At 50.0% G+C, this 26,133-nt stretch overlaps 1 protein-coding gene across 6 annotated transcripts in view; it reads right to left on the bottom strand.

Moving 5' to 3' along the window:
- Window positions 1-26,133, bottom strand: part of RASSF7 (Ras association domain family member 7) — a 34,683-nt gene that overhangs the window by 2,257 nt on the left and 6,293 nt on the right. For 2 of the 6 annotated variants that reach the window (XM_008919931.3, XM_018082078.2), the window contains exons 1-4: window positions 4,470-4,583; window positions 2,625-2,778; window positions 1,533-2,437; window positions 395-563 (exon numbers count right to left, since the gene is read on the bottom strand). In XM_008919931.3, the coding sequence (XP_008918179.1) occupies window positions 395-563; window positions 1,533-2,437; window positions 2,625-2,727 (1,177 nt within the window). In that variant the 5' untranslated portion in view covers window positions 2,728-2,778; window positions 4,470-4,583. Of the gene's footprint in view, window positions 1-394; window positions 564-1,532; window positions 2,438-2,624; window positions 2,779-4,469; window positions 4,584-15,612; window positions 15,628-26,133 lie in introns of those variants that run through there. The other 4 variants (XM_018082080.2, XM_018082081.2, XM_029963345.1 and 1 more) reach the window with 3 other exon arrangements.

Below are 26,133 nucleotides of genomic sequence, written 5' to 3'. Positions count from 1 at the left end.
GCCCACAGCCCCTGGGGACTGATGCTAGCCCTTGGCCACCTGCTTTTTGCTACAGCTGCTGCGGTGACATGCAGCAAGGCTGGGAAGGAAAGCTCCCTGCAGCCACCTCAGCCCCTAAAGCAGCACTGCAGGATCTGAATTCTGAGCATGTCTACGAGCAGCCCCCAGGCTTCAGTGGGGGCGAGGAAGGAACCCCAGGGGTGGCAAAGCTCAGAGACCCACTGGAGTGGTGAGCGACTGTCGTGTCAGCACCAAACCCCATCCCTGCTGCCTAACCTCAGTGCCCAGGGCAGAACCAGCCAGCTTTGGGACTGATGCCTTGGAGAAGGAGGCAGGGAGCAGGCAGGGGACCGCAGAGCAGCCCCTGTGGCCGAGCCAGCGGCAGCATGCTGACCTCCGTTTCTCCGGTAGGCTGGCAGCTCGCACGGGCTCGGCTCCGGCTGGGCATCCTCCTCAGACCTGGCCTGCAGGACAGTCACCGTGGCCCCCGTCTGCTGAATAAACTGCTGCAAATTACACTGCCTCAGCTCCTTATTTAACTCCTCCAGCTCTTGGGTCTGGGCCTGCAAAACACACACCGAGGGAGGGAACAGGATGAGCTGCATGTTCCCCTTATGTCCCCAGGCCACAACCTGGGGATACAACCCCTGGGGCTGCTCCCACAGCTGGGGCTCACTCTGCCAAAGTCGGTGGAGGGGACCTCAGGAGTACTGTGGCTCAGCCGCCCCTCTCCGAGGGTCTGCAGGAAGGAGGGTGCTCAGGCAGTGGCGATGAGAAGGCATTGTTTTGGGAACAGCCCTGGTTTGCTGCATCTCCACAAGAGGGTGCGAGCAGCCGGCAAATGGCAGCCGCTGCTGTGCTGGGAGATGCCGAGCACAAATGAGATGCTTAAGGCAAGATGCTGGAAGCATGGCCAGCTGGGGAAGGGCAGCTACCTGGCTGGGTGAAAGCTTTTTGCTTTTGCTCCACCGAAGGGGACCCAGTAGGTGGAAGGCAGGAGTCACGCAGCCCCTTGACCCCCTGATGTTGGGGGGCTGCAACAGGTGAGCTGGGGGGGCATCGCAGCTCAGCCTGAGCTGCCATCTCCACACTGTGCAGCCCCCTGCCATGAGCCTGAGCCCCTGCACAGCTTGCATGGTCAAAAGGCTTTGTGCACAGGCACTATGAGGACCTATGCTATGCCCTCTGTGACTCCTTCATCCAAGATAACATCGACCCTTATGCCAGTGCCACCAACCCCACATGTGGACCATTTGCTCTCCAGCACCGTTGTCTGTGCTGGAGCAGGGTGATGCTGTGCTCCCAGGGCACTAGTCAGCAGGAGCCCTGGCCCAGATGCAGCTTGCATGCAGAGCAATGGGCGTGGGACCCTGTGCCAGCCGGGTCAGAGTGGAACTCAGTGCCACGTTCACTGCCCAGGTAGGGTAACTAACCCCACTCAACCCACTGGTCCATGGGGCTGGAAAGCTGGTCCCATCCCCTCCCCAAAAGTCCCACTACCCCATGGGGTGGCTCAACCCAGTCCTATCTACCTGCAAGTTCTTTTCAGCTTCCTCCAGGGCCTTCTCCACACTGGCCAGGTTGCTCTCCAGCTGGGTCCCTTGCTTGACCTTGGCCTCCAGGTCCCTTTTCATTTTGGTGGCCATGTCCTCCAGCTCTATGGGGCTGGGCAAAGAGATCTCCTTCCCCCTCTTGGCCCTCTCAGCCATCTCCCACTGGATCTCCTCCTGCAGGGCTTCAGTCCGGGCACTCAGCTCAAAGATCCTCTGGGTGTACTCCTCCAGGCTGGCCCGCAGGCTTCTAACCCGCTCCTGCCGCTCTCGCTCACACTCCTTTTCCAGCCGGAGCTCGCTCTGCCAAAATTCCTCCTCGCCCAGCTCTGTCTCATTCCTTCGTACCAGTTGCTCCAGATAGAGGATCTCATTCTCCTGGCCGGCAAGCCGGTTGCGCTCCCAGAGCCGTAGGTCCATTTCCAGGGTGTCCCCATGGGCCTCCAAGGAATGCAGCTGCTCCTGCTGCTGCAGCACCCTCCTAAACAGCTCCTCTTTGGAGGGTTGGACAATCCCCCCACCCTCCAAGTCGATCCCTTCCCGTGTTTGGTGCCTCCATCGGCTCACAGCGAACGGGTCGCTGGAGCCTGTAGGACCCAAGTTGAAGGTCATGGATTTTTTCGGCTCCCGAGAACGGGGTGCATCCATGCTGGTGAGCCTGGGCTTGATGGGCAAACTGGCCCGGATGAACGTCCTCTCGGGAGCTTGCGGAGCGCCCTCTGAGGAGGGCCGCTCGGTCATGCTGGGGCCTGTCCGCCGCAGGATGAACTGCACGTCGTTGGCATACTGTCCACACTTGGCCAGGGACTCCAGGGGGCACTCCAGCGGCAGCAGCTGCCGCTCCTTCTCCCGCAGCTTCTGCACCAGCACATAGCGGCCTGTCTGACCTGCCAGGAGGTGAGCATATCATTTAGGGAAAGCAGTGGCCAGCACTGGTGTGCTGAGGCTGCTGCCCCACCGGCAGCTGGTGGCATCCCCACAGTTGCAGAGCAGAACCCCCACCCACCCAAGGTCTCCCCTTCCCAGGAAGCTCCTGCAAATGGGGCATCCCCCCCGCAGATGGAGATGGCTCACCGATGGCCCGTGCCAGGGCAATGACCACTTCTTGGCAGGTAGTTTGCTCTGAGACACCGCACACAACCCTCTGGATCCCATCCACCCAGACCTTCAGCTCCATCCCCACGACTGCTGGGCCTCAGGTGCACTGGGTCATTGCAGGACAGGCTGCCTGTGGGGAGAAAAGAAACCAGGTTTCCATCCCAAGCCACTAACAAGGAATACAAGACACTTGAAAAGCAGTGTCATTAAATCATCATCCCATGGGTGAATCCTAGACCAAGGCTTGCTGCTGCCCTGCACAGATTGCATTTTTGTTGATGTTATTAAACACTGATATTCATCTGCAAAGAAAAATAATTTTTTTCCCTCATGTCTGTGATGGGAAGAGATGGGGTTTGTGCAACTGCATCGTGTCCAGAGGATGCCCAGGTAATTTCTGCTGTGAGCACAGACTTTTAATGGGTTTGCTAGACTTTCACTGCAATTTCTCTGACAATCTGATAGCATGGTACAGGAGGATTTTCCAAAAAACATTGGAAAAGGCAGAGAAACCACTGGCTGCCTGCTTTTACAATGGAATTTTGAGGGAAGGTGCAGATAATGCATATTTTAATCTATTTGTATCCATCTCAATTTATCAGAGAGGGATTAAGAAATTAAAATAATACCTCTTTCTGCATAAAAACATGACCAAAAGTCGGGTTTGGGAGAGGGATCCAGGCATAAACACCCGTGATGAAGCCCAGGCTCTGACCAACACTGGGGTCTGACTCAACTCTAACCCATCAGCTACTTCTACCTTAAAACAACACCTGTTAGCCTGGGCTCACCCAACTCCTGCCTCTTCCAGCAGCTCAACAACTGCAGCGGTCATAAATAAAAAAAAATTAAGCATAAGCTGTAAAGAATTCAAATATTTGAGCTTATACTGTTTTCAAACACTGTGCAAAGATATATCTATTTTCCTTGTTATAATACTGTTTTTAGTAGTGCCAGTCTTGTCTGAAGGCCCTGCATGGAGGAACATAGACAGGAAACTCCCAGGCCCTCTGTCCTGAGGGTCACAAACTGCTTTCACAACCTCACCCATGTGGTTGCAGTCCCTTTATCCTGTGCTCCAGTTGTCCCAAGTTTGCAGCCAGGCTGTAAGAAAGCTTGAACTCAGGTTAAACATTCCTTCATTATTTTTGTTGCCTACTTGAGTAATCAAAGGCGGGGGCTTGAAGGGTCCTATCTCCAGTGACGAGGAATTTTAGTCATGGTGTGAGAAAGGTGAAGAGGAAATAGGGAAGACATGCCTTGGTGAGGCTGTTCCGTGCAGGTGCTGGGTCCTGTTGGTGTCACCTCCCTGCCCACCTCCGAAACATGGGCACAGAGCAGTGCAAATACCTCAGCGCTGAGCTCATGTTTGCCTTGGCTGAGCGACTGGGGAAAACCGGTGGGGATGAAGGGCACATTGGGTTCGACTGACCTCCCTGAGAGCCCAAAACGACCAAAATTTGCAAGATTTGACCCAATTTAATTTTAAAGCTGGGTTTTGGCACTGCTCCCCCTATTCTGTGTATTCACAGCCGCAACTGTCCCCTGGCATGGAGCAAAGTCCAGGTGCCACTGCGGCACCACCCAGCTACCCTGAAACCACTGTTGTACACGAACAGACACACCCCAGCCTCCCCCTCAGCAGTACCCTAATGCCAAAATCGGAGTGGCAACACATCCTGGGGAGCATTATCCCCCTGCCAGGGACCCAGCTAGTATCAAATCCCACGTCCTGTGCCATGACCCGGGTAAGGAGGCCAGGAGTGTAAAAATAAATAAGAAAAATAACCCAGCTTGTTGAGTCACGCCACACAGTCTCACCTTGCCCGAGAAATCCAGTGGCTGCCGAACACAGCGGGCTGTGGAAGCAGGATGGCTGCTAGCACACGGGTCCCAGGCACCCGTCTGGGTTCAAACCCCGCACCAACCTCTGGCCCCGCCTTGGCTGGCGCTCCCGGGCAATCATTTACCAGCAGCCAGCACGTGGCACACCACTGCCAAAAAGCTGGGAGCGGTGGCAGCCAGCTTTTCTCCTCATGTGAGAGAAACCCCCACAAAAAAGCAGCCAGGGCATTGTCCTCGCTGCATCTCTCCCTCTCACATTCCCCAGCACCCCAAAACCCAGTCGATTTTATTGTTTCCTTAGATCTTTGCAAGCACAGGGGGTCCCTGTTAACTAACTGATCACTCACTGTAACAACTGGGGTATTTGGGACTCATTGTGCCCAGCTCGCTGCCAGATACAGGATGTTATCTGTCTCCCTGAAGAGGGTGCTAAATAGAGCTGAGGGCTGCTCCCTCCTGCCTTCCAAGGGAGGATCAGCTCCCACCCAAAACCAGCCTGGCTGCCCTCTTCCTCCAAAGCTCTGGGCTCACAGGGAAGACGACAAGACGAAGGTTCATATCTGAGGTAAACCTCCAGTGCTCCTTGCACCCTCCAGTTCCTTCTTGGAAGGGACATCACAACCTTAACACAGCATCTCATTCCCAATATCCTACTATGCCAGTATCACCCTAGTTCAGAAAAACCCACCAGGCAATAAACCTAAAAGCCTTCACCTCACCCCCAGCATCACCTCTGCTGTACTCCACCCAGCTCTTTACCATTAGTCAAAAAAACCCAACAGCTGGGGGACAGTCTCATTGCTCCACTTGCAAATACGACCCTCCTCTTCTCGAGCTTTGCTGCCAACCACCTGCATTAACAGTTACACCACCAGGTAACAGAAAAAATGGGCTTTTCCTTGAGCAAGAACTGCTTTTCTTGGGGAACAGAACCTTCTGGACGGGAGGCAGATTTCCAGCTGCCTGTTTGTATTTGCCCTAGGAGGTCACTTTGATTACAAGCCAGAAGTGCAGGCAGCTGCCAGGCCCTGCTGCTGCCCCAAAACAGCACCAGGGAAGCAAGCAGGTGGCTGCAGGTGCCGGGCCACATGACGGCCACTCATTTTATTCTTTTCCCCACCATTCCACCACTGTGGATTTGTAAACAATTTTTATCAGAAGCAGATTAAAAAAATGACTAATTTTCTGCTCCCGTCCTCATGCGATACATCCTAAAATTGAGAGTAGGGATGATTCATACCATGACTTCAACAGATTTCCTGAGAGTTGGAATTTCAAATGCCGACACTAAAAAAAAAAAAAAATAAAAATTAAAATTAAAAATCTTGGATCTTGCAGCTTTATTTTGTTTACTGACATTGTTGTCTTCAGCCTCTCTGAAACTGTCAGGCTAAAGGAAGAGGAGATGAAGCAGCATTTCTGCATGTGCAGGAGGATGAACATTCTGCTCCTGCAAACTGCCACCCTGATTGGCTGCTGGGACTTCCAGGGCTTGGTGATCTCCCTGGACCTGAAATAATACATGTGCACTCACCCTCCCAACACTGATTTGCAGGGACCCCTGCCGCGTCCCCCACAGGGTCCCTCAGAAGCTGAGACAGCACCTTCCAGCCAAGGACTGCAAGCACTTTGCAAGAGCCTTTCTACCACATTTTGCCACACACAGGAATAAAAAAAGTCTGGTTCAGAAAAAAACCACCCATATTGCACTTAACAGCAAGGCTATCCTGCAACCCAAATCCCAAAGTGTCCCAAAGACCTCTACCAGAGCTCCTAACAAGGACCATCTGGGACCAGCATAAAGGTTTTGAGATGAGCATCCCGCCAGCACTAGGGTTTCACACATTTCTGTGGGTTCATTCACCTCCCTAACTACGTCCACCCCCTGGCAGGAGAGCAAGGCCACAGGAAGAGCTTCCCAGAAAGTGTAATTAAAACTGAAAAGAATTGAGAAGACCAGCCTTTCGGGTCAGGGTTTGGGCTGGGGGTAGAGTCATAGAGACTCATAGTTAATAAAGATGTATTTGTACTTATTGCAGGCTGTGATGAGCCTATCTGTGAAGCACCAAGGTGTCCATGGGGAATAGCAGCTCTGCATTCCTTTGGATACACTCCAGGAAAATGCTGGGGTACTGTCAGTCATTTTATTCCTACTTTGAACTTGACCTTCTTGTTCCTCTCCCACCCAATGCCAGGGGGATGCTCATCCCAGGCACAGAAATAAAAAATAAACCAATACATAAGAAAACATCAAGCAGGGAGGGGAGGGGTGGCCCTGTGCCACCACCTTTCATGCTGGCAGGCTCACTGTGACTCACTGCCCTGGATCAAGTGCTGTGGTGACACATCCAGCAGCTATTTAATACTTCCTGAAGTCTCTCACTGCCCAAAGCACTGGGCCCAGCTCCTGGACACCAAAGGGAAGAGATAGTACTTGTCTGCCTGCTGAGACCGCTGGTGGGGGAGAAGCCTCCCTTCTACTCAGATGTGGAGAGGTGACCCAATACAGAAAAGATCCATAAAGAACCAAAGCCTCCTGACAACACTCATCCCGCAGCAGGTTGGAGGGGATGGGCTGTGGTCCAGGTTTCCCTCCAGACCATCAACAGTGTCCTCTTGCCTCAAGTCTCTCTTTTGGAATGACACCACCTGCCCTCAGCTGGGCTGTTGCAGGGATCAAGCAGCTCTGCTGGGCTTTCCATGTCATGTCCCTCCCAGGCCAGAAGGTGATACCACAGTCAACGCTGACACTGCTGGCGTGTCCAGCACTGGGTAGAGGTCAGCCATGGCAAGGGTTGACAGTGTGGCGCTCCCAGGGCTGGCAGTTCCCATGCTGGGTAGAGATGACCATCGACATCTCTGAACGAGCTGTCTGTGCAGCAGACTCTGGGGACCACTGATGGACACTTGCACTGCATCCAGGAGCAACAGAGAAAGCCCCTGCCTACAGCGACTTGGGTACATGCCCTTTCCATTGTGCCAGCTTGTCCTGAGGATGGTGGCCCCAGAATCCCGAAGGAACACATCCCCTGGCCTGGTGCAAAGCTGTCAAGACCTGCCAAAGAGGTCATTGTCTTGTCCTTCAGCATCAGGGCCATCAGACTGTGGGCAGGACATCTGCACAGGGCTCCAAACCAGAGCAGCAAATGGGTTACTTCAACCCAGCACAAAGCATTGACAGTGGTTAAATGTGCTCAAGAGATGACAAACGAGTCCTACCAGAGTGGTCACAGCCCAGAGAGGCAGCTTTTTATGCTTCCCTGTCACAGGGAAGGTGTGCAAGCATTACTCACCCCTCAGGCCTATGGAAGCCACCAGCTCTTACGCAAAGCAACCACAAGCACCCAGGAGCAAGGAAGCAGCAGGCATGGAGCTCTAATTTACACCCAAGCAGCTTATTTAGGGGTGGCCATAATAGCCCCCACATCCTCAGTTCACCCACCATCCCCTATCCAGCTCCCCACTCTGCCATGATGTGCCTGACAGCAAGCCCTAAAAATCAGCAAATGACTGAAATTGGTAATTTAACCTGAAGGTGCAGTTTTACCAGAGATGTGCAGATGGACCCCAGCCTAAACACACCCCCAAGCACGCGCGCTTTGACACCAAGCAGTGTCTTCTGTGGGCATCCTACAACACTTAATGCACATTCGGCATCTGCAGAAGTTTCATCCATGTTTCAAGGGCTTTTTGTACCCAAAAGGTGTCAAAGAAAAACTATATCCTGTGGCACCTGCATGCTCAAGAGCTGAAGCGTAACTTCAGTCTGAAGTCACAGACCACCACCGAAGTCCCCTGGCAGCCCAAGGAGGATGAGCCCCATACATGAGGATCTTGCAGGAGCTGCCCAAAGAGACAGATTTCTGGAGAGCCATAAGCACTATGCCAGCAACCACCTATTAAGAGAAAAATAGAGGCTTGGGGATTTTCTGCTCCACTTCCTCCCCAAAATTACAGACCCACACTAACACACCTGTGGAGGCTAGCAATGTTGAGCAGGGCAAGAAGAGTCAGGGACAAATCCTGCCCAGGGCTGTGACACAGGATGGGGACAGTCCTCGGGGTGATGGCCTCCAGCAGATTTTGGGGAGGGAGGCTCATACTATGGCTGATGTCAGACACTCACTCCATCCCAGCTCCACCTGTGGGGATTTCTCTTACCATTTCTTTAACCCAAGCTTTTGGATCTGCTACAGCATCAGACCCACATGAAGGCTTCAGAAACAACACTGGGAAGAAGCCGGGAAACTTTTTTCTCCCCTCTCTTAAACAAGCTAAGATTTATTGGCATGGCAGGCCAGCATTGAGAGCCAATTCAAGGATCACAGGCAGTAATGACATTTCAGGGATGACTACCAGTCAGTCCCTCCCAGAGATGAACCACCAACCAAAAGCTCATTATATATTAAAAGCATCAAAAAAAACCCCTCCATCTACTGCACACACTCACATTACAATGTTTCAGCCTTGGAAGCGGAAGGATCATCTTTCGCACCTTCACGCATCACATTTCTCCCTTGCAGCACTAATAGTTACTGTCCATGGGGGAAGAAGAGCTGGCAGGGCTGGCTAGTAAAGTCTGCCGTAAACATGAAGGTTTTCAAGGGAACCATTAGCAGCACCTGCTATTCCTGTAACCATTACCATCCCCCTCAGACCCGCATGTGAAGAGTGACTTCATGAAAGCAGCTGAAAGTAAATCCATAGTTTCTTTTCAAGGGGGAGAAGCAAAATTAGCAACATGTAGATTAGAGGGGAAAGAGGAAGGGCTTTTGTACTGCCATGTTCATTTTTCCTTTCTATTGAGCTCGCCCTAATGCCATGCCCAGGATGGGCTGGGGAGGTATTTAGGTTTCCAGCTCCCAGCAGAGGCAGGGCTAGGTATCGGTATTTCTGGGCCCTAGGCTGATCTAGAACTGATCTAGGCTGATCTAGATTAGGTTCATCGTCATCTTTAGGGGATGACTCTCAATCCAGCTCTGAAGGGTATTTGCCAGACCATCTGCACAGAAACACAACCATGGCACGCATATGCCAGCAGGTCCCGCGTCTCTGCTGCATTCATCTTCCACAGCAGTCATCAGTGAAGGCATGAAGTAATTTGTGAACATTTCCCCATTATTACACACAGCCCATTCCCCAGGTTGGACAAATATTGCAAATCTAGAGATGCAAGAGCCTGCTCAAGCCTTGGAAATACTCCAAAGTACCCTCTTTCTCCTCCCCAGCCAAAGAGGAGAGAGAAAGATAATTTCCATTCCCCCTGCTCGAGGGCAAGACCCATACAGGGAAAACCCAAACAATGAGCTATTTGTCCCAATGCCTCTAGAAGAGCCAGAAACAAGCCTCAAAGCGCAGCTTTCTGGAGATGCTCACCCAGTCCAGCCCAGAGGACAACATGCATCTTGGCCAGCAACAAGGCAAGTGGAGACAGGCACTCTCCCTGTCACCTCTCAAGTTAATCAAGAATTTCATTTCCACAGGATTACAGGAAAATTCAGGCTCTGCAGCTCTCCTCCAAGTAGGACCAGGGACACAAAAAAGCAAAATGACCTACAAATATTTTCCTGCCAACCTGCCTTCCAGCCTCCTTCAGGAGAGCTGGTGTCAGCCACCAGCAACTGTCTTTCCACTCCAATTCTCATCCTACAGGAGAAGGTGATTAACAAATTAGCAAATGCACAACCAGGGATAAACCTCCCAGATTTTATTTGCCATTTCCAAAATAACTTGCAGTTTCCTAGCCTGCTTCATAAAGCAGCCACACGTCAAGGACATGCTGCTGGGTCTCCAGAGGAGAGGATGCACTGATGAATATGCAGGTGCATGCTGTCAGGGATATTTATTTATAACTTCATAGGATTGAAAAGGTCTTTAATGACCATTTGCAGAGAGCTGAAAAGGCTCCTTTCTCTCACACACACAGACACAAAGACAAATAAATAAGAGAACCAGAATTAATCCAGGCTGAAACCTTTGATAAGACACTTGGGTATTTTAGAAGTCTCTGCTTTCACACTACTTGGTTAATTAGGTGGAGGTGCTATCAATCCCACCTAAACCTACCCAGAGAAAATAAGCTCTTAAAGTACTAAAATCATGGCATATCTCTGGAGAGGCAACTCAGTCTGGGACATCAATCCAGGGGTAAAAATCACTGTCCTTCAACAAGTGATAGAAATCATGGCCACATGGCCTCTTCTGGGAGGCAGAGGACCTTTGGCTGAAGAGGTTTTGGTGCCAGCAAAGGGCTTCACCTCCCTCTCCACATGTAGGTCTAAACACTGGCAGCCAAAGTATGCCAGCACTCAGTGATACTTGAAGGACTAGGGTAGGACAGGAACTGGTGCCAGGGACTGCGCTGGCTCTCCTGCCTGTGCAGAAGGGGGGACTCAATAAAAATATATTGTTTTTTCCAAAGCATTTAGGAGCTTAATCCTCACACAACTAACGCTCACCTGGGGTCACTTTGTGGAAATATGTCCTTTTGAACTTCCTACTCCAACTTCTTCATACTCCTGGCAGGTCATTAAAAAGCCAAGTGAATTCAAAGAGGACAGGACCAAATCCAACGTCGCAGTCTAGGCAATCCTTGAACCGCATAAAAGTGCTCCAAAAAAATACTTGAGTAGTAGTTTTGAGGGACAACTAGTCCTCAGCATGCAGCATCTCAAAAATTCAAAGCAATGTTTCTAGTACATCCACTCCTGGGTCCCAAGGATGTTTCCCTTTCAGAGTGGGAAGAACAAATGTCCTTTTGCTACATATGATGCTGAGTTTATAAGATTTTTAAAAGACTAGAAAGAGCAATAGAAAAGGTCTTAAAAAGAAAGAAAGAAACAAACAAACCCCAATGAAATCCCCCCAACAACTACAGGAATCCTTTCTGAGGTACAAATGCCTATGCAGATACAGCTTTTTTTCCCCATTGATGGTGGGCAGAAGGGAATACCTTGGACCAAGTATGACGTGTTACAACCTTGTGCCCAGGCTGGGTTAGCCCTGGGAAAGCGTCGCGGATCCACTCCTTTGGGATAGGACCCCGAGGACGTGACAAGCAGGCCTGAGAAAGCCCCATTCCAGAGGAATCAGGGCAGGGAGAAGAGGAAGGAGAAATGACCTCAGAGCAAGTCCGGGATACACAGACTTTCTACAGGATCAAACCATTATGCAAGGACCTGGGCATACTGGTCAAGAGGCCAGGGGGATCTCAAGCTGCCTTCTGACAATTGAGCTGTCCCTCAGAGAAGCAGGGGGGTGTGTGTTCATGTTGCAGGAACCAGCCAGCACCAATCACAACATGCAAAGAGGTCTACCCAGCATTCCTACCACAAGTATGTTTGGCTCCTTGCAGAAAGGAGTGCTGACACCTCCAAACGTTGCCAGAACTTGGAAAAGAAAATATAAACTGGCAAGTGAAAACAGCAACCACAAAGCCTCCAAAAAACCCAAATCAACCCATCTTTATTCTTATCTTGAGATGCCTATGGTGTTCATCCAACCTGCTGCACACCACCAGCTGCCTCAGGCAAGCATCCAGAGGCAGAAACCAGCTCCCTGCTGTACACTCACACTTCCTGGGGAAAGCAATGTTCCCAGCAGGAATCATTAAACCAGCAAGAACCTTTCAAGTGTTCTCCCTGCAATCACACAGTCAGACAGCTTCACAACACCATCTGGGTGCCAATGGCTTCCCTGGGCTGGTAGGAAAAGCAGGGAGCAAAGGGGAAGCTGCCACTTGCTGGGCTTCTCTGACAACACAGTTACTCTCCTACAGGATGCTCTGTGTGCCTCCAAAGTCCCCGTTGTGCTCAGGAGCATAGTGCTTAGCATCATGGAGAACATCCACGGGGGACTCTGGATCCCAAAACTCTGTTGAGAGCACTGTGATATCCCATCATCAGTCCTTCCAGTTACACAGGAGGCACCTGGGAAGGGTTGAGCACACAGCTCCTAAGACAAATAGCTTCAGCAGGTTCTGTGCTACAGCAGGGTTAGGAAATAGCAGAGAAAGCCTTCCCAAATTCAGACAATCCTCAACTGCCCAGAAGTTTCCAGCTTTGGGCTGATCCATCCATGTGTTTGGGTAAGAAGTGTTCCAGGTTATTTTTTCAGCCCTTTTTTTTTTTTTTTTTGCAGCAACAAGTTATTCTAGATGACTAGCCTGAGGCAGCTGGAAGCACCCCAGCCCTCAAGAAAGTGCTGACTCCAGTCCACAAAAAGCCAGATAATCAGCTGCTTTTAGAAGCTCATGAACTTGGCATCTGAAAAATGGAAGGACATAAAAATGGTAGCAATCATTTGCAACAATAGGATTTTGTTAAAATCCTTCAGTGGAGACATGCTTATGCCTTAATTTGACTACACAGGTTTACAAGGGCACAGACAAGTTGGGACAGATAGAAGAACATCCTTTAAAAAGATGCTTTCAAAAACAATGCATATACACAGAGCTAACACTTAGTGTCCCTTCACATTTATTTAATCTTGGGCACAGAGCAACCCACTGTCAAGAGGCACCTGGACTTCTTCCTAGCTCACCACAGCACATGACCTCACAAGACTCCGGAAAATACTCTACTCTGAAGTCTTGGCACACACATCCAAGCCACCACTGGAGGTTTTTCATATAGCAGAAGACACAAGGCAGGACAGAGAGATGCTGAAAAACATAGATGAGATGAACCAGTGCAGTTCAGATGGTAGCAGAGGCACTCAAGCAATATTTCCCTGCAGCACATGGTGATGGTGAAGGCAAGCACAATACAAATCTCCACTACGGAGGTGGACAACGCACACATTGTCAGAGCACACCAGCTCCCACCAACCCCATTTAACATCCAAAATTCTTCAGCACAGAAGCTCCTCTATTTGTTCGGGGCAGTAAATCCCTGTATCTTCAGCAATTACACCACCCTACCTTTTTTGGTCAAGTCATATTTCCAAGAGCAGGGAAGCCAGGATGATTCAGGCTGGCTGCTGCTGCACCACTCTGGCCAGCCGCCACCCAAAGGTTTGGTCAAGCCTGGCAAGCTCCCCAGCACCCTCACTGGGGCCTGCGGGTATCCAAAGCTACAGCGTAGCTGAGCATAGCCATAACTCACTTTTTTTAAGCATAAGGGGAAAAAAAATATTTAGAATAAATTAAACTTAGTTTTTAAGTTGTTTTATTATCTCAGGGTGAGAAAGTTGCTCAGGTCCCCCTCTTCAAGCCCTGGGTGGAACTAATTCCTATGTCTCTCTTGCACTCATTTGCAAAGAGTTTTGTATTTTAGAGCAACTGCCACCCCCTTGCTAGGAAATTTCAGAGTGCAGGACCTCCAGACCGGCACCCACAGCGCTGCAAGCTGTGCTCCCTGGCCTCCCAGCTTTCTATGAAATGGTGGAAAAAAGGCTTTAGGAAGATGTAAGCACTTGTGTGAGCCTTTTGATTTCTATGCCATTTCCTTCAAGAGGGTGTGGGGAAGCCAGCGGAGCTATGTAGAGAGGGAAGCTAGGCACCACGCTCAGGCTCTCCCAGCAGATAACTGGGATACAGGAGGATTCCTGGCATTCCAGCGGCACCAGCAGAAGGTAAGAATGTCCATCCTTCCCCATAACCCCTTCCTGAGCAGACATCACCAGCACTGACTGATAAGGCAGGCAAGCAGCGTTTGGAAACGCTCCCACTCCTACCCACTGCACATACAGCATGTGCACACGCATTTGTTCTCTTCTCCCTAAAAGAGCTGCAATTCCTGCCGCATGAGGAGTGTAACCCCACACAGCTGCCTCTCGAGGTGAGCTGACAGGTGTGTGTAGCATCACTGTCCCATCCCGGCAGGATCCAGTGCCCTGCCATTTGACGGCAGAGCTCTGGCATTTGTGCTCCCACACGTTCCCGGGGCCCGGGGCCTGCCTGGCAAGTCTTGGCAGAGCACCAGGCCAGGGCCCGCCAGCGTGCCGTTAACACCAGCATCCCTGAGAGGTGGCCCTCGCTCACTGCGAGGAGCAGACAAAGCTTCTGTCCTGCTTCCCGGAGCACTTCTCACTCATTTCCACCTGTTTCTCCCTAATTTCTCCTGAAATCAGCCACCCTGAGGGGAGTGCCAGGGGTTGTGCTGGAGGCAGCCCCTCTGAGTGAGGGGTGCACGGCTCTGACCTCTCCTTCTACGCAAATACCACACTCTTAACACACATTGGGTTTCTAACCTGCAGTTACAAAGTGCTGTTGCAGGGCAGGGAAAAAACAGGGAGAGAAGTTTGGTATCCCGTCCCCCCTCCCTCCTCCTCCCCGCAGCAGGCCACAAGTGGAGTTACGAAACAACCTGCCAACCTGCCGGCAGAGTTCACAGAAGGCATCAGAAGTATGCAGCTGAAGTCTGGCTCTTATCGAGGAATTTAACCCTTCTCCTCGGGGAGACGGAGACGTCTCTGGACGGAGGAAGGACGGACAGCTTTGTCCCAGGGATGCAGATGGCGAGGGGAGGAGGCTCATGGCATGGACTGCTGAGACCCCACGCCGCCTCGGCTGCTCCTCCGTTGGGGGCTCTGGCCAGCGTTTTCCGCGCTAAGCGGGGCCGCGATGCTGCCCCTCCGAGCGCGGTCTGGGTGGCCCATGCCGGTGGCCAGAGCTGCTGGGGATGCCCGTGCCAGCGCCCGGCTCCCCGAGCAGGTGGGAGGCAAAACCACCCGGCGCTTGATGACCGAGACACGACCGGCGCGGCACCAGGCAGGTGGCGCTGGGGGCTCTCGGGCTCTTCCAGCGCCGAAAAGCCGCTCCCAGTTCAGCCGCCCCGGCTTCTTTCGTTACGGGATCCGGGGGTTTATCCTGCGGCGCCCTGCCCCAAGCCAGGCCCTCGCCGCCCCAAAAAGCTTCAGTATTGCAGCCCGGGAGATTGTCCCCCGCTCCGTGGCCCTGCCAGGGCGGCAAGGCGCGGCTGCCCGGGAGGACAGCATCTTCCGCGGAGCCCGATGTTCAGCGGCCCGCGCAGCGCAGCCCCTCCCGGGGCGCTCCCGGAGGTGCCGGCCCCGGTTTGCGGCAGGGCAGGGCCAGCGCCCCGGGCTGCAAACCAGCGGCAGGCCACTTGGCCGGGAAGCCCGGCCCGGCCCGGCCCCACCGCGCCGGTGCGCACTTCACCTGCCGCCGGCCCGGCACGGCTCAGCGCTGCAGCTCCGGCCTCCTCTCCTGGCGGCGGCGGCCGCCCCGTCCGGTCCGCCGCTTCCGCTTCCGCAGCGGCGGAAGCGCGGAACCTTGGCGGCCGCCCTGCCAGCGGCCCCTGCCTCGACAGCCCCGCCCCGCCAGGTGAGCCCGCCCCGCCAGGTGAGCCCCCGCCCCGCCCTCTGCGTCCCAAACTCACACGCGGCCTCGGCTGTTTTAAAAAAAAACAAATCTGAAATTCTCCTTAAAAAAAAAAAAAGCACTGAATCAACAACCTTAAATTCTTCTTTCTTAAAAAAGTCATAAATCCTCTCTAAAACCAAACCAAAACAAACTAAAATTCTCCTTTTAAAATAAAGTCTTAAATTCTCCTGCTTGTTTTTTTTTTTAAAGAGCTCATAAATTCTGCTTTTGTCCCCCTAAAGTCTTAAATCCTCTATTAAAAAAGCCCTCTTAAACAAAGCTTTTAAAAATATTAAATTCTCCTTTTATTTAAAAAAGTTATTAAATTATCTTTTCTTAAAAAGTCTGAAAACATTATCATGGTTTTTAAAAGAAGTCTTAAAATCTTCTTTCTTAAAAACAAACCAAGGAAAATCTCACTGTACTTCTCTATCCCTGACTCCTGGCCCCCCTCCCATGGGGCCATATGGGCGGGCTCATTCCTGGCTGGAAGCGCTCAGCCTGTTTGACAGCAGGGCCCAGAGCTCCACCTGTCCTGGCATGTCCCCAAGCAGAACAGAGGAAACAACCCCTTTTCAGAGAGGAAGAGCTTGCCCTGGCCCAGGAGGTGGGTGCAGCCCTTGTGCCCTATGCCCTTCAGCCGGCCAGGGGCTTAGAACACCCTAAAACCACAGCAAGACGATAGGAGGGAGACAGGTTCAGCCGGTTTTGGAAGAAGAAGGTGCCTGCTGCTGTGCTGGAGACTTTGGAAACTTCTCACCTCCTCCCTCTATCTGCTTTTCTAGCTCCCAAAAAACCCACCTGAAAGCTTCTCCTGCCTGGCACACCAATGCTCTTCCTCCACAGCCCACTAAGCAATGGGGATGGCTGTGATGGCATCAGCCTCAGCATCCCATCCTGGTGGTCTCTAATGGTGAAGGTGCTCCAGCAATGCCCGTGCTGGTGCAACCCCAGTGCCAAGCATCACCCACAGTGAAGCACACACACAGTTATGTTTATATTTCTTTATCCAGAATCTCTTGTGAAACGCCCTACCACTCATGAGGAAGGATGACCCAGCCATCAGACCACGGATCCTGAGATGACCACTTCAAAACAGATCTCAGGGTTGCTGCTCCATCACAAAATGTGTGTTAATTTTAACTGATAGTCAGAAAATCCCCATCTCATGTGGACCTTATGATATCCGTATCTAAGGTTTTGGATATCCTTAACTACTCTCTTCTCCACATCCAAGCTGCTGGGATTAGGAGGTGATGCAACACACAGGTATGTAGCTGTCACTCGGCAGCTTTAATTGGGTTTTTAAATGAAGTTTTCTGTTGTTCTGACATATTCCTCATAATTATGATCTCCTAAAATCAGATAATACATCTGGCACTCCATAACACAGGCCATGCCCTGGAGACCGTACAGCGCAGGAGGAACAAAGATCCATAAAAGAAAACAACAAAAGCTGTTCTCAGGAGATACATATCTTATTTATTAGCTTGGATACTCTTCTGAGATCCTAATTAGACACATACTGAGGAGAGGTTCATTTGCCACTAGTGAGGATGATTGTCTTTCCTTTAATGAAAAGATTTTGTGTTTTAAATCTTTCTGTCTTTTGCAGGTTGTAAAAATATTGGAAATTCCTTTTCACTTGTAAAGGTAAAGCTAATACTGCGAAAAATCATCTTCTACCTCTGCACCCACACCTTCATGATCCCTTGATCCCCCACCCTACTGAGAGTTTTCCACACCTTCCATTAACTGAGATGGATGAAAGCGTCCAGGGTATAGTTTCACAATGGTGAGCTCCTCCAGCCTGGCTCACGGACCACCTTCTCCATCCATTGCACTGTCTCAGTGCATCCACTGTCTGGATTTATTCCTAAAGGTCCTGTGACGTTGAGGCCATCTTCAGAGACTGACCAAGGAATAGTGACTGAACTGATTTCTAGGTTTGGTCTCACTGGTTCCTTGCTGGGTTTTCCAAAGGTTTGTCTTAGAGTTTTGAAAAGTCACATGGTTCTTGTACACTGTGTAGCCAGGCTGCTTCTGGGAGGAGAGTAATGCTGTCTCAGCATCTTGAGCAGCTGAATCATAACCAAGCAGGTCCTTTGGTCTCTCCAGCAGCAGATGAGATAGCAACCCTATCTGAGTTTCCCCAAAGAAAATGATACTGTCTTGCTGCTCTCCTTAGAAGCACAAAAAGTGTCCTTGCTCTGATGCTTCCTAAGATACAGAATACGTTTGCACAAAAAACCCCTCATGAGTACAAATGCAGTGTGTGCGAGGAGAAGGTCACCTTTCAGTGACCAGCTATAGCCTCTCTTAGCAGAGCTTATCTCCCTTGAGACAGCCATCCAAGCCAGCTCAAACACAGCAGTGTTAACCTGTGCTACAGTGCATAGTCAGCACGGGTAATAAGGGGAAAACGGGTATTTGAGGCACCGGGATCTGCAGAGCTGTTGGGTTTCGGCTTTAGGCACAAAAACAAAACCCTCTGAGCTGTTGTTGGGAGGGGAGAGTAGAGGAAAGCTTCTTTTTTAGGCCCATCTCTAAAAGGAAAGAGTGAGAAGCCAGATTTTCAGAGGTGTCTCCACAGGAGCTGGATGCAGTCAGCATAATGGCTGTCAGACCTTCCTGCCAGCCTGAGGGTCGTCTGTTATTTTGCCATCTCCCAGCAGGTACCAGAGGCAAGAGCTGCAGTCCCCCTCCTTCTGAGGCACAAGGGCTACGTGGCCCCCATGGTGCTTTCCTCTCCTTCTCCCCTTCCCATGGACTCCTTAAGGCCTTGGGAATGTGGCTCCAGATCCTGTGAGCCTCAGGAGATTTTTCAGTCACTATCGTTTCCTGACACAGCCACAACATTTCATGTGCCTCAGGGAAATTACTCAGTGCATCCCTTGCCTGCCTGAGCATACAGAAGGGCATGTTTATCCCAGATGAGTTTCCCTCTCAAATAAAGACAACCGCCCCCAAAATGCCAGCCTTTCCAGCAAAGTCCTGGCACCAGGAGAGAAAAGTGGCCGGTACCATATGGTATACTGACTTTCAGCAGACACCCTCTACCTCAAAAGCCATAATTCAAAGCTAGAAGAGAGGACCTATATATATGTACATATAAATAATATGTATAAATAATACATATAATTACATCTATATGAAAATAGATAAAAATATTTATATATATACAGGAGTACTGCCTCCCATTGCTCAACATATATTTTTAGCAGTGTTAGGAAGTGCCCATTGACTCTTTCAGTACTCTTAGGACTTTGGGAAATTTGGAGGGTATGAAGTTTTCCCAGGTTTCTTTGGAAGGTCAACCTGCAGTTGATTTTCTGGCAAGGGTTTTATTATGCAACCAATACACTGTTTCTATAAGAAACAGAAGATGCTGCCTCAAATTTAACAAAAACACTTCTCTGGAAGAATTTTTTTCTCTGTTTCTAGGACAACAAGAGACATGAGAAAGAAAAGATGCTGCAGCATCACAGGAATGCCGAATCAGGGCTCAGCATCGCAGAGCCACTGCAGCTGACTGCCAGTGTACTACAGACCATACCCCATCATTTCCACCTGCAGCCCTGCTTGGGTTAGGGCTTGGAGGAAAGAGAGACTGTGGTCTGGTTGGTAGACTAGCTGTTCTCCTTCAAAGGCAGGCCTCTTGGCCTCTGAAACTTGATATATTTCTTGTCCTCCTGCTTTATTCAAAGGAGCATTCATTCTGCTTCTGCAGCAGGCCTGGAAAATTTGCTGAGCACTTGTCTCCTGTGACTGCAATACAAATGGGGATGCTCAGCAGCAGCCTGTAGGATTGCGGTCTGAGACAGTAAACTTTTTGGCTACATTGGTCTTATGTATTTGAATTGCCCTGTGTAGGCAAACATCCCTTTTCCAAAAGCACTGACAGCCACTGCAAGGGCTGCATGTGTCTCTCTGCTTTCCACACCTGGGGTGGTGGGAGCTGTGAAGGGAGATGACCTGCGAATGGTCTCATGAAAAGTGGTGTCCAGCACATTCACAGTACAAGACGAATATGAGCCAAGCGGAAAGGCATTGTAAAAACCCACGACAGAGTCAGAGCCAGAAATCTCAGGTCCCTACATCCTCCAGAAACCTGCACTGCCTTGGCTTTGCTAGAATGGCTCTTGCAAAAGGTCCAAACCAGCAAAATCCAGCTCCAAAATGGAAGTGAATAACTCAAAATGTGGGGCAGAGCTCTCGCCCCTTTTGCAATAAAAAGTAGAAAAAAATGGATTTAATTAGGTTGGAGCTCCTGCATTCCCATCCAGCATCCTTAGGGGAGAGTATGGTGGGGTCATTACAACCTCATTGCCATTCCCCACTTCAACAGTGAGTTGAACTGTGTGACACCAGGAACAGGGGAGGAAGAAGCAGATGAAACAAAGGTGGATAGGAGTGAGAGAGAGAAAATGGATGGGAGAAATAGAAAGGGGAAAGGGCAACACTGTCAGGAGGAGAAAGGATGCCCAGGGCACATCCCACAAGATTTTATTTCCCATCCAGCTGCTGGACAGAATTCTGAAGACCTGCCTTTAGCCTAGGAAATAGCCTCATTAATTATGGCTGTTGAGTATGGGAATGCAACAGCTCTTCACCATTCTGTTGCTCAGGGAGCCTGTGACCCAAGCCGTTCAGGTTTCCCAAGCATTTAGCAGTGTGGTCATGCTAATTTAGTTCGGTTTTTCAACTGAACTTGCAGGGAAAAGTCCTCTCTTCCCAGAGGCATTGAAAGTTTTGACCTCCTGACCCTCCCTTTTACTAGGAGGTTCAAAAGCAGCATTGCAGCTGTTAAAGTTTTTCTTCATGCCTCAGTGATTCTCTGATGGGGGACCAAGCCGGTGTTTATCTAGGCTTGACCTCTCTTCTTTGAGCCCGGAGATGTCTCTTTCATTCAGTGCTACAGGCAGGGCAGTGCTGGAAACCTCCCTGCCTTGCCATTCACTCCCTCCCTGTGTGCAAATGCACCAGTACCCGTTACTAATCCATTCCCCACCAGGAGCTGGGATTCCCGGCACTGATCCTATTTGTCCATCATGCTGCAGATTCATTTACATTTAATCCACCATGACTTGTCTATGAAACACAACCCTCCTGCTCTGATGCTGGCATCCATTTGGCTTCCAAAAGTCAACAGTTGGTGTCTGAAAGAAAAAATAACCTACTGCCTAGCAGGCCACTACTGGCCTCACATGGACCTCCAGTGTCTTGTCCTCCCCTCCACTGCCAAGGCTCATTATTTGGAGAGGACATCCTCCACTTAATTTACCTCTTTGTCACACACCGTATCTGTGACAGGATCCCTCTTTCTTAAGGACCAAGATCCACCAAAGCACATGAGAACAGATTTAAGGTCAAGCATCTTGTTTCAGGATGTCGCTCACACGTCACATCCCCTATCTGAGACCTTGGAGAGGGATGGCCTGATTTGTTACTGTTGTATCCTGGATATTTACTCACAGCAGCCTGATTTTCAAGCTGACAGGGCAGTGCCTTCTGCTTTGGACAGGTGCCACCAGCTCATCTCAGTGCTGAAGCATTAGGTTAGGATGCAAAGTGAGGTGTGAGAAGGCGGGAGAGGAAACCTCTCTGAACTGCTAGTCTGTAGAGCTGTGGGATTAACCACATGCACACCAACAGATTAGGGTCATTAACGTAGTCATTAAAAAAGGGAGAGTCCTACTGTGAATAATGACAGGTGCTTCACACTGGCAGGTGCCTGGTCCCTGTGGTGGAGGCTTGAAGGTGATGAGATAGACATGAGTTTTGTAGACATCTCCAAGGCAGGAGTAGCCCTTACCCTTTTTACGGCTCTCCTGCCACCTGAAAATAGTGGTAAGTACAGAAACATGCATGGGTGAGGGGCTGAATTACCCTGGACTGTGCTCCCAATGTCCACACTGCAGAGCCATCTGCAGAAAGATGCCTGTGGTAGAAGCTGGGGTAAGGGTCTGCACCATAGGCCCCTGCATCCCTGCTCAGTTGTTATCTCTTTAGGTGAGCTCAGCTTCCCTAGCTGCAAAATTGGGATAATGTTTAGTTTGCTTCTAGGGGTGTGGAAGAACAATTAATTAATGTTTATGAAATGCTTTCAGATCCCTAAACAAGAGGGGTGAGATAAGCAGTGAGGATTCATGAGGTAGGTGCAAAGCGTTATGATGAATTATTGGAATTCAAAGGTAAATTACTGTTATTGCTGCCTAATAAGCAGACACAGCCATTAGCCTCCGACAATCTGATTTCTAACGCTGTTAGCTCTTTTCCCCCTCCTTCTTCTCAGCAAGATTGTGGTTTCATCTTTGCTACTTACACCCAGTTGACTGTAAGAACCCAGTAAGTCGTGGGCTGACCCACCTGGCCCATCTTCTGGTGGGAAGGAGAAGCATGGTGCAGCCAGCCCTGGTGCCAGCGTGGATGAGACCTGCAGCAGGGCAGCTTGCACCACTGTCAGGAGCTTCTCACCGGGGAAGGCATCTGGGGGAGGCAGATCACTCTTTCCTGGCAATGGGGAGCATCTCCAGGAGCAGTTTCCCATCCAGCTTCAACCAGCAAGCTTGCTTCTTCAAACCCTGTGGTTTCAGGAGGTGTGAGTGCCCAGATGCAATCCCACCCCTCAGGTGGGCTGGGGAACATGCCTTTTTGCATGCCCCTAGCCCAGCCTTTGCTTAGAAAGGCTTAAATCCCAGGAAAGATCTTGCACTGGTGAAAGGTAGGAGTGCACGGGGGCAGTGACACAGTGAAGAGGCACAGGGGAGCTCAGAACTGCTCTGAGCTGAAAACAGTCTTTAGGCAGTTTGGCCATCTTTGCCTGGAAACCAAAGTGAACCTGACCTGCTTTAAACCAGTGTGAGTAATGTGAATCCCAGCCTGGCATAAGCAGGTTTTTCTGGTTCTTGCTGCAGCTTTTCCCCCTCCTTCCCTGCCTGGGCTCCCAGTTTCATGCTGGAAGGGCACCTGAGCCTGGCACAGTTTCCATCCTTTGGGACACCTTTTTCTGCTCTCTACCCATGCCATTCCCATTGATCCCTAATCGCTTTTCCAACACCATGCCTCAGAAGCCACCTGCCAGTCTGTGCTCTCAGAATCCCCCACATTACACACAGCCAGTCCCTCATCTCCAGCCTCACAGCCCTCTCACACCACCAAAACTGGAGGTTCTCTCCCATGCCTTGCTCTGCTGTGGCTGCTGGAGCCAGGTGTCAGAGCACAGCACAGTCTTGCACCAGCTCTGCATCTTGGTAGTACCAAGTGGGGACCTCGCACAGAAACAAGGAGAGTCCCAAGCCTGGATTGCTTTGGATACTGACTTGGACGTTCAAGACCACCTCTTGACACAAGCTTGCAAAGGACAGGCAAGTTCTATAGTTTCTAATTGTCCTATATAATTTTTATACTCAAAATCTTTTTTTTTTAATTTTTTTTTTATTTTTCCCTGGCTAACACTAGGGTTATGTATTAAGACCCCAGTTCAGCGAGATAGTTAAATCTGGGCTGGAACCCAATACTAAAGACATAAACCCCTGCAGGATTTAATCCTGGGTTTCAGTCCTGTTGAGCCAAAGCTCTTTGGTGAACAGGGATGAAGGCCTAAAATCACTCCAGTTCCTCTGTGTCTCCCTGGAAATTCCAGTCTGGTGGGAAAGCAGCCAAGCAGCTGTCTCTTTTAAAAGTACAATGATAATAACAATTGTTATCCTTAGTTGATTAAGTCCTAAGTGGTTCCTATATGCACCTGAAACACACAAATAACAATACCTAAACAAAGAGGAGCAGAGATTTTTTTTCCTCTTTGACAAAATTTCACAGTCTGTCTTTTAATTTTAAAGATAAATTGTTAATATCTTCAAGGGACTGGCTTCTTGTTAGCTATTGATTTTACATGAAGATATTTGGTCTCCATGTCCAGAGTACAGAAGTAGATTAGGCCATGTCAACTGGAATTCACTTGGGGAGCCAAATAGAAAACAGATTTTATTACCTGCTCTGCTAAGAATAAATAGTACCTGATGCCTACGTAGTATCACTGTATTCTTAACCCAAGTTTTTCTAGTAACTACACGAATCATGCAAACAAAGTTGCTTTTCCATTTGTATGTTAGCAGCATGACTGAAACAGAAATATCATCCAACAGATGCACATTCAGCATGTATCTTCCTTTCTATTGGGAAGTCAGTAAATTGGCTTTTGCTTCCATAATGCTGAGCTCTTGGCAATTTCTGAGCACACCCGTACTCAGCACACAGCAGGCAGCTCTAATAACAGGTGACCTAAGCAAAAAGGAGGATTTAGACTGCCCTCCTTGCTCACCAACATTTTCCACCTCTTAATAGTCAATATTTGCCTTCAGGCTGTGGGTTAGTTAAAGAAGTCAGGGCAGCCCAGCACCAGTAAGGCTCTGCAAGTGGTGTTCATCTCCCACACACTGAGTGAACCAGCATGGTCCCAAAACACACACAACAACCCTGGGAAGGACATGGCACAGCACATGTACTCCCCTCCCAATGGCTCTCTGGAGGGTCCTGGTTTTTTATACCAACCATCCCCCCTCTTCTCACCAGGCATGGGAAATATGCCTGGCTACCATTCAGAGAGAGTGGAATACAACTGAGAAGCCAGAAACTTTAGACAGGATGAAGCCTGGACTGTACTGCCCTCAACAAGTGGGAGTTTTAGAAAATACCACCTTTGTGAAACCAGAGAGAGAAGACAATACAGAGTGTGGCATGGGCAATGAAATATGTATGTACCTAGGACCTCATCCAGCCCTCTCCCGACACTGTACCTCTTGCCTTTGCATTCAAGGGGCACTGGATCTCATCCAAAAAAGATGCAGGGGAACAAATGTAGCCGTGGCAACCCCCCCAAGGACAGGGAGGAACAAAGAGGACCCCCGGGCTGAACTTGTTTCCATTTTTAATCCTTATCTATACCCATCACCCCCATGCATGGAAAGAGGCTTCTCAGCTGTATAGATTTGCATTGCTATGGGAGTTTGAAGTGATAAAACATTTGGCCTGCCTATTCAAAAACAATTAGTGATTCAAAGCAGTCTGAGATGTCTTAAAGGGGCCTGGTTTTCAAAGAGACAGGTGCTCTGAGCTGTCTTTAGGGGAAAAATGATTTTTTTAGAAAGAAGAAGTCATGGGCTGCTTGAAAACACAGTTCCTTCAAGCCTTAGTAGTGAAAAATAAGTATTGTACAAAAAAATCCAGTTTAGGCTGGTAAAATCTATGAAGAGGTGGGAAGAAAAAGCTTGATTTACAGTGCTGGTAGAAGTACTGTTTATCTATCTATTGAACACATATAATTTATATTTTCATGTTACAGGTTTCCCCTCCACCATCACGAGTAATGCAGGCAGAGCCATCTCCCACTAAGGCTGCTACCCCAGCATCCCTGTCCCAACACAACATCAGCACCGAGCCAGACTTTCTCCCCCAGATCTCCATTCAGGAGAGGACATATTTTTTGAGCATTGTTGCTCTTGGACTTTTAAATCTACCTAGGCAAAAGAGCAGCTTTCCAGCCTTTAATCTGCAGGGACGAGCACATCCTTGCCGCCACTGTTGCAGGGCAAACCCAGGGAAGAAATGAGGCCTGCACCACAACTGTTACAGTCTCTGGGAGGATGAAAAGCCCTGGAAAGGCAGCCCGGGGATGAATACTCTCAGGGTCTCTGGGAAAAGGCAGGAAAATTCATGCCAAGAATGAGTTTGCCTGTGCAGAGACACCAGGGCAGGACGAGCTGGTATATAAATGTCCAGTGCAGAGGAGCGTCCACTCTTCCCCAAAGGACTTGTTCTGTGGTGCCCTCCCCATGCAGCTCCTTTTCTCCTTCTATCAGCAGGAGACATAAAGAGGCTCCTGCAACAGGCAACTGAGGATTTTGCTTGATGCTGTGGAGGCTCCAGCTTCTCTCTATCCCCATGCTGTCTAGTCATGCTGACACAACTACTGAATTGTTGGGTTAGGGGGAAAAAGGGAGAAGGAAGAGATTTCTGACTTCCATCTGGAGGCATTTTCTCCTCCCCACTGTGCTATGTACAGCACCAGGGCTCCCTGCAAAAGCATCCCAGTTAGCCAAAGTTGTTTCCACTGCACGTGCCACATTGCCCGGGGGCTGCTGCTGGGGCTTTGCCAGGCAGAAATCAGCAGAAGAAGACTGAAGGAAAGGGTAGGGCTCAGATAAAAAAAAAAAAAAAAAAAGAGGATTTCTTCCAGAGACCACTTAAAAGCTAATAGGGCAGAGGGCCACAGCTGGCAGGGGATGCATTTTAAACTGCTTCTTAATCTGAGAGCAG

This window comes from Manacus vitellinus, unplaced genomic scaffold (genome assembly GCF_001715985.3).
Source record: "Manacus vitellinus isolate BGI_N305 unplaced genomic scaffold, ASM171598v3 scaffold_59_pilon, whole genome shotgun sequence".
Classification (NCBI taxonomy): domain Eukaryota; kingdom Metazoa; phylum Chordata; class Aves; order Passeriformes; family Pipridae; genus Manacus; species Manacus vitellinus.
The sequence above is the reverse complement of the archived record's forward strand: the minus strand, read 5'-3'. Positions and strand labels throughout refer to the sequence as shown.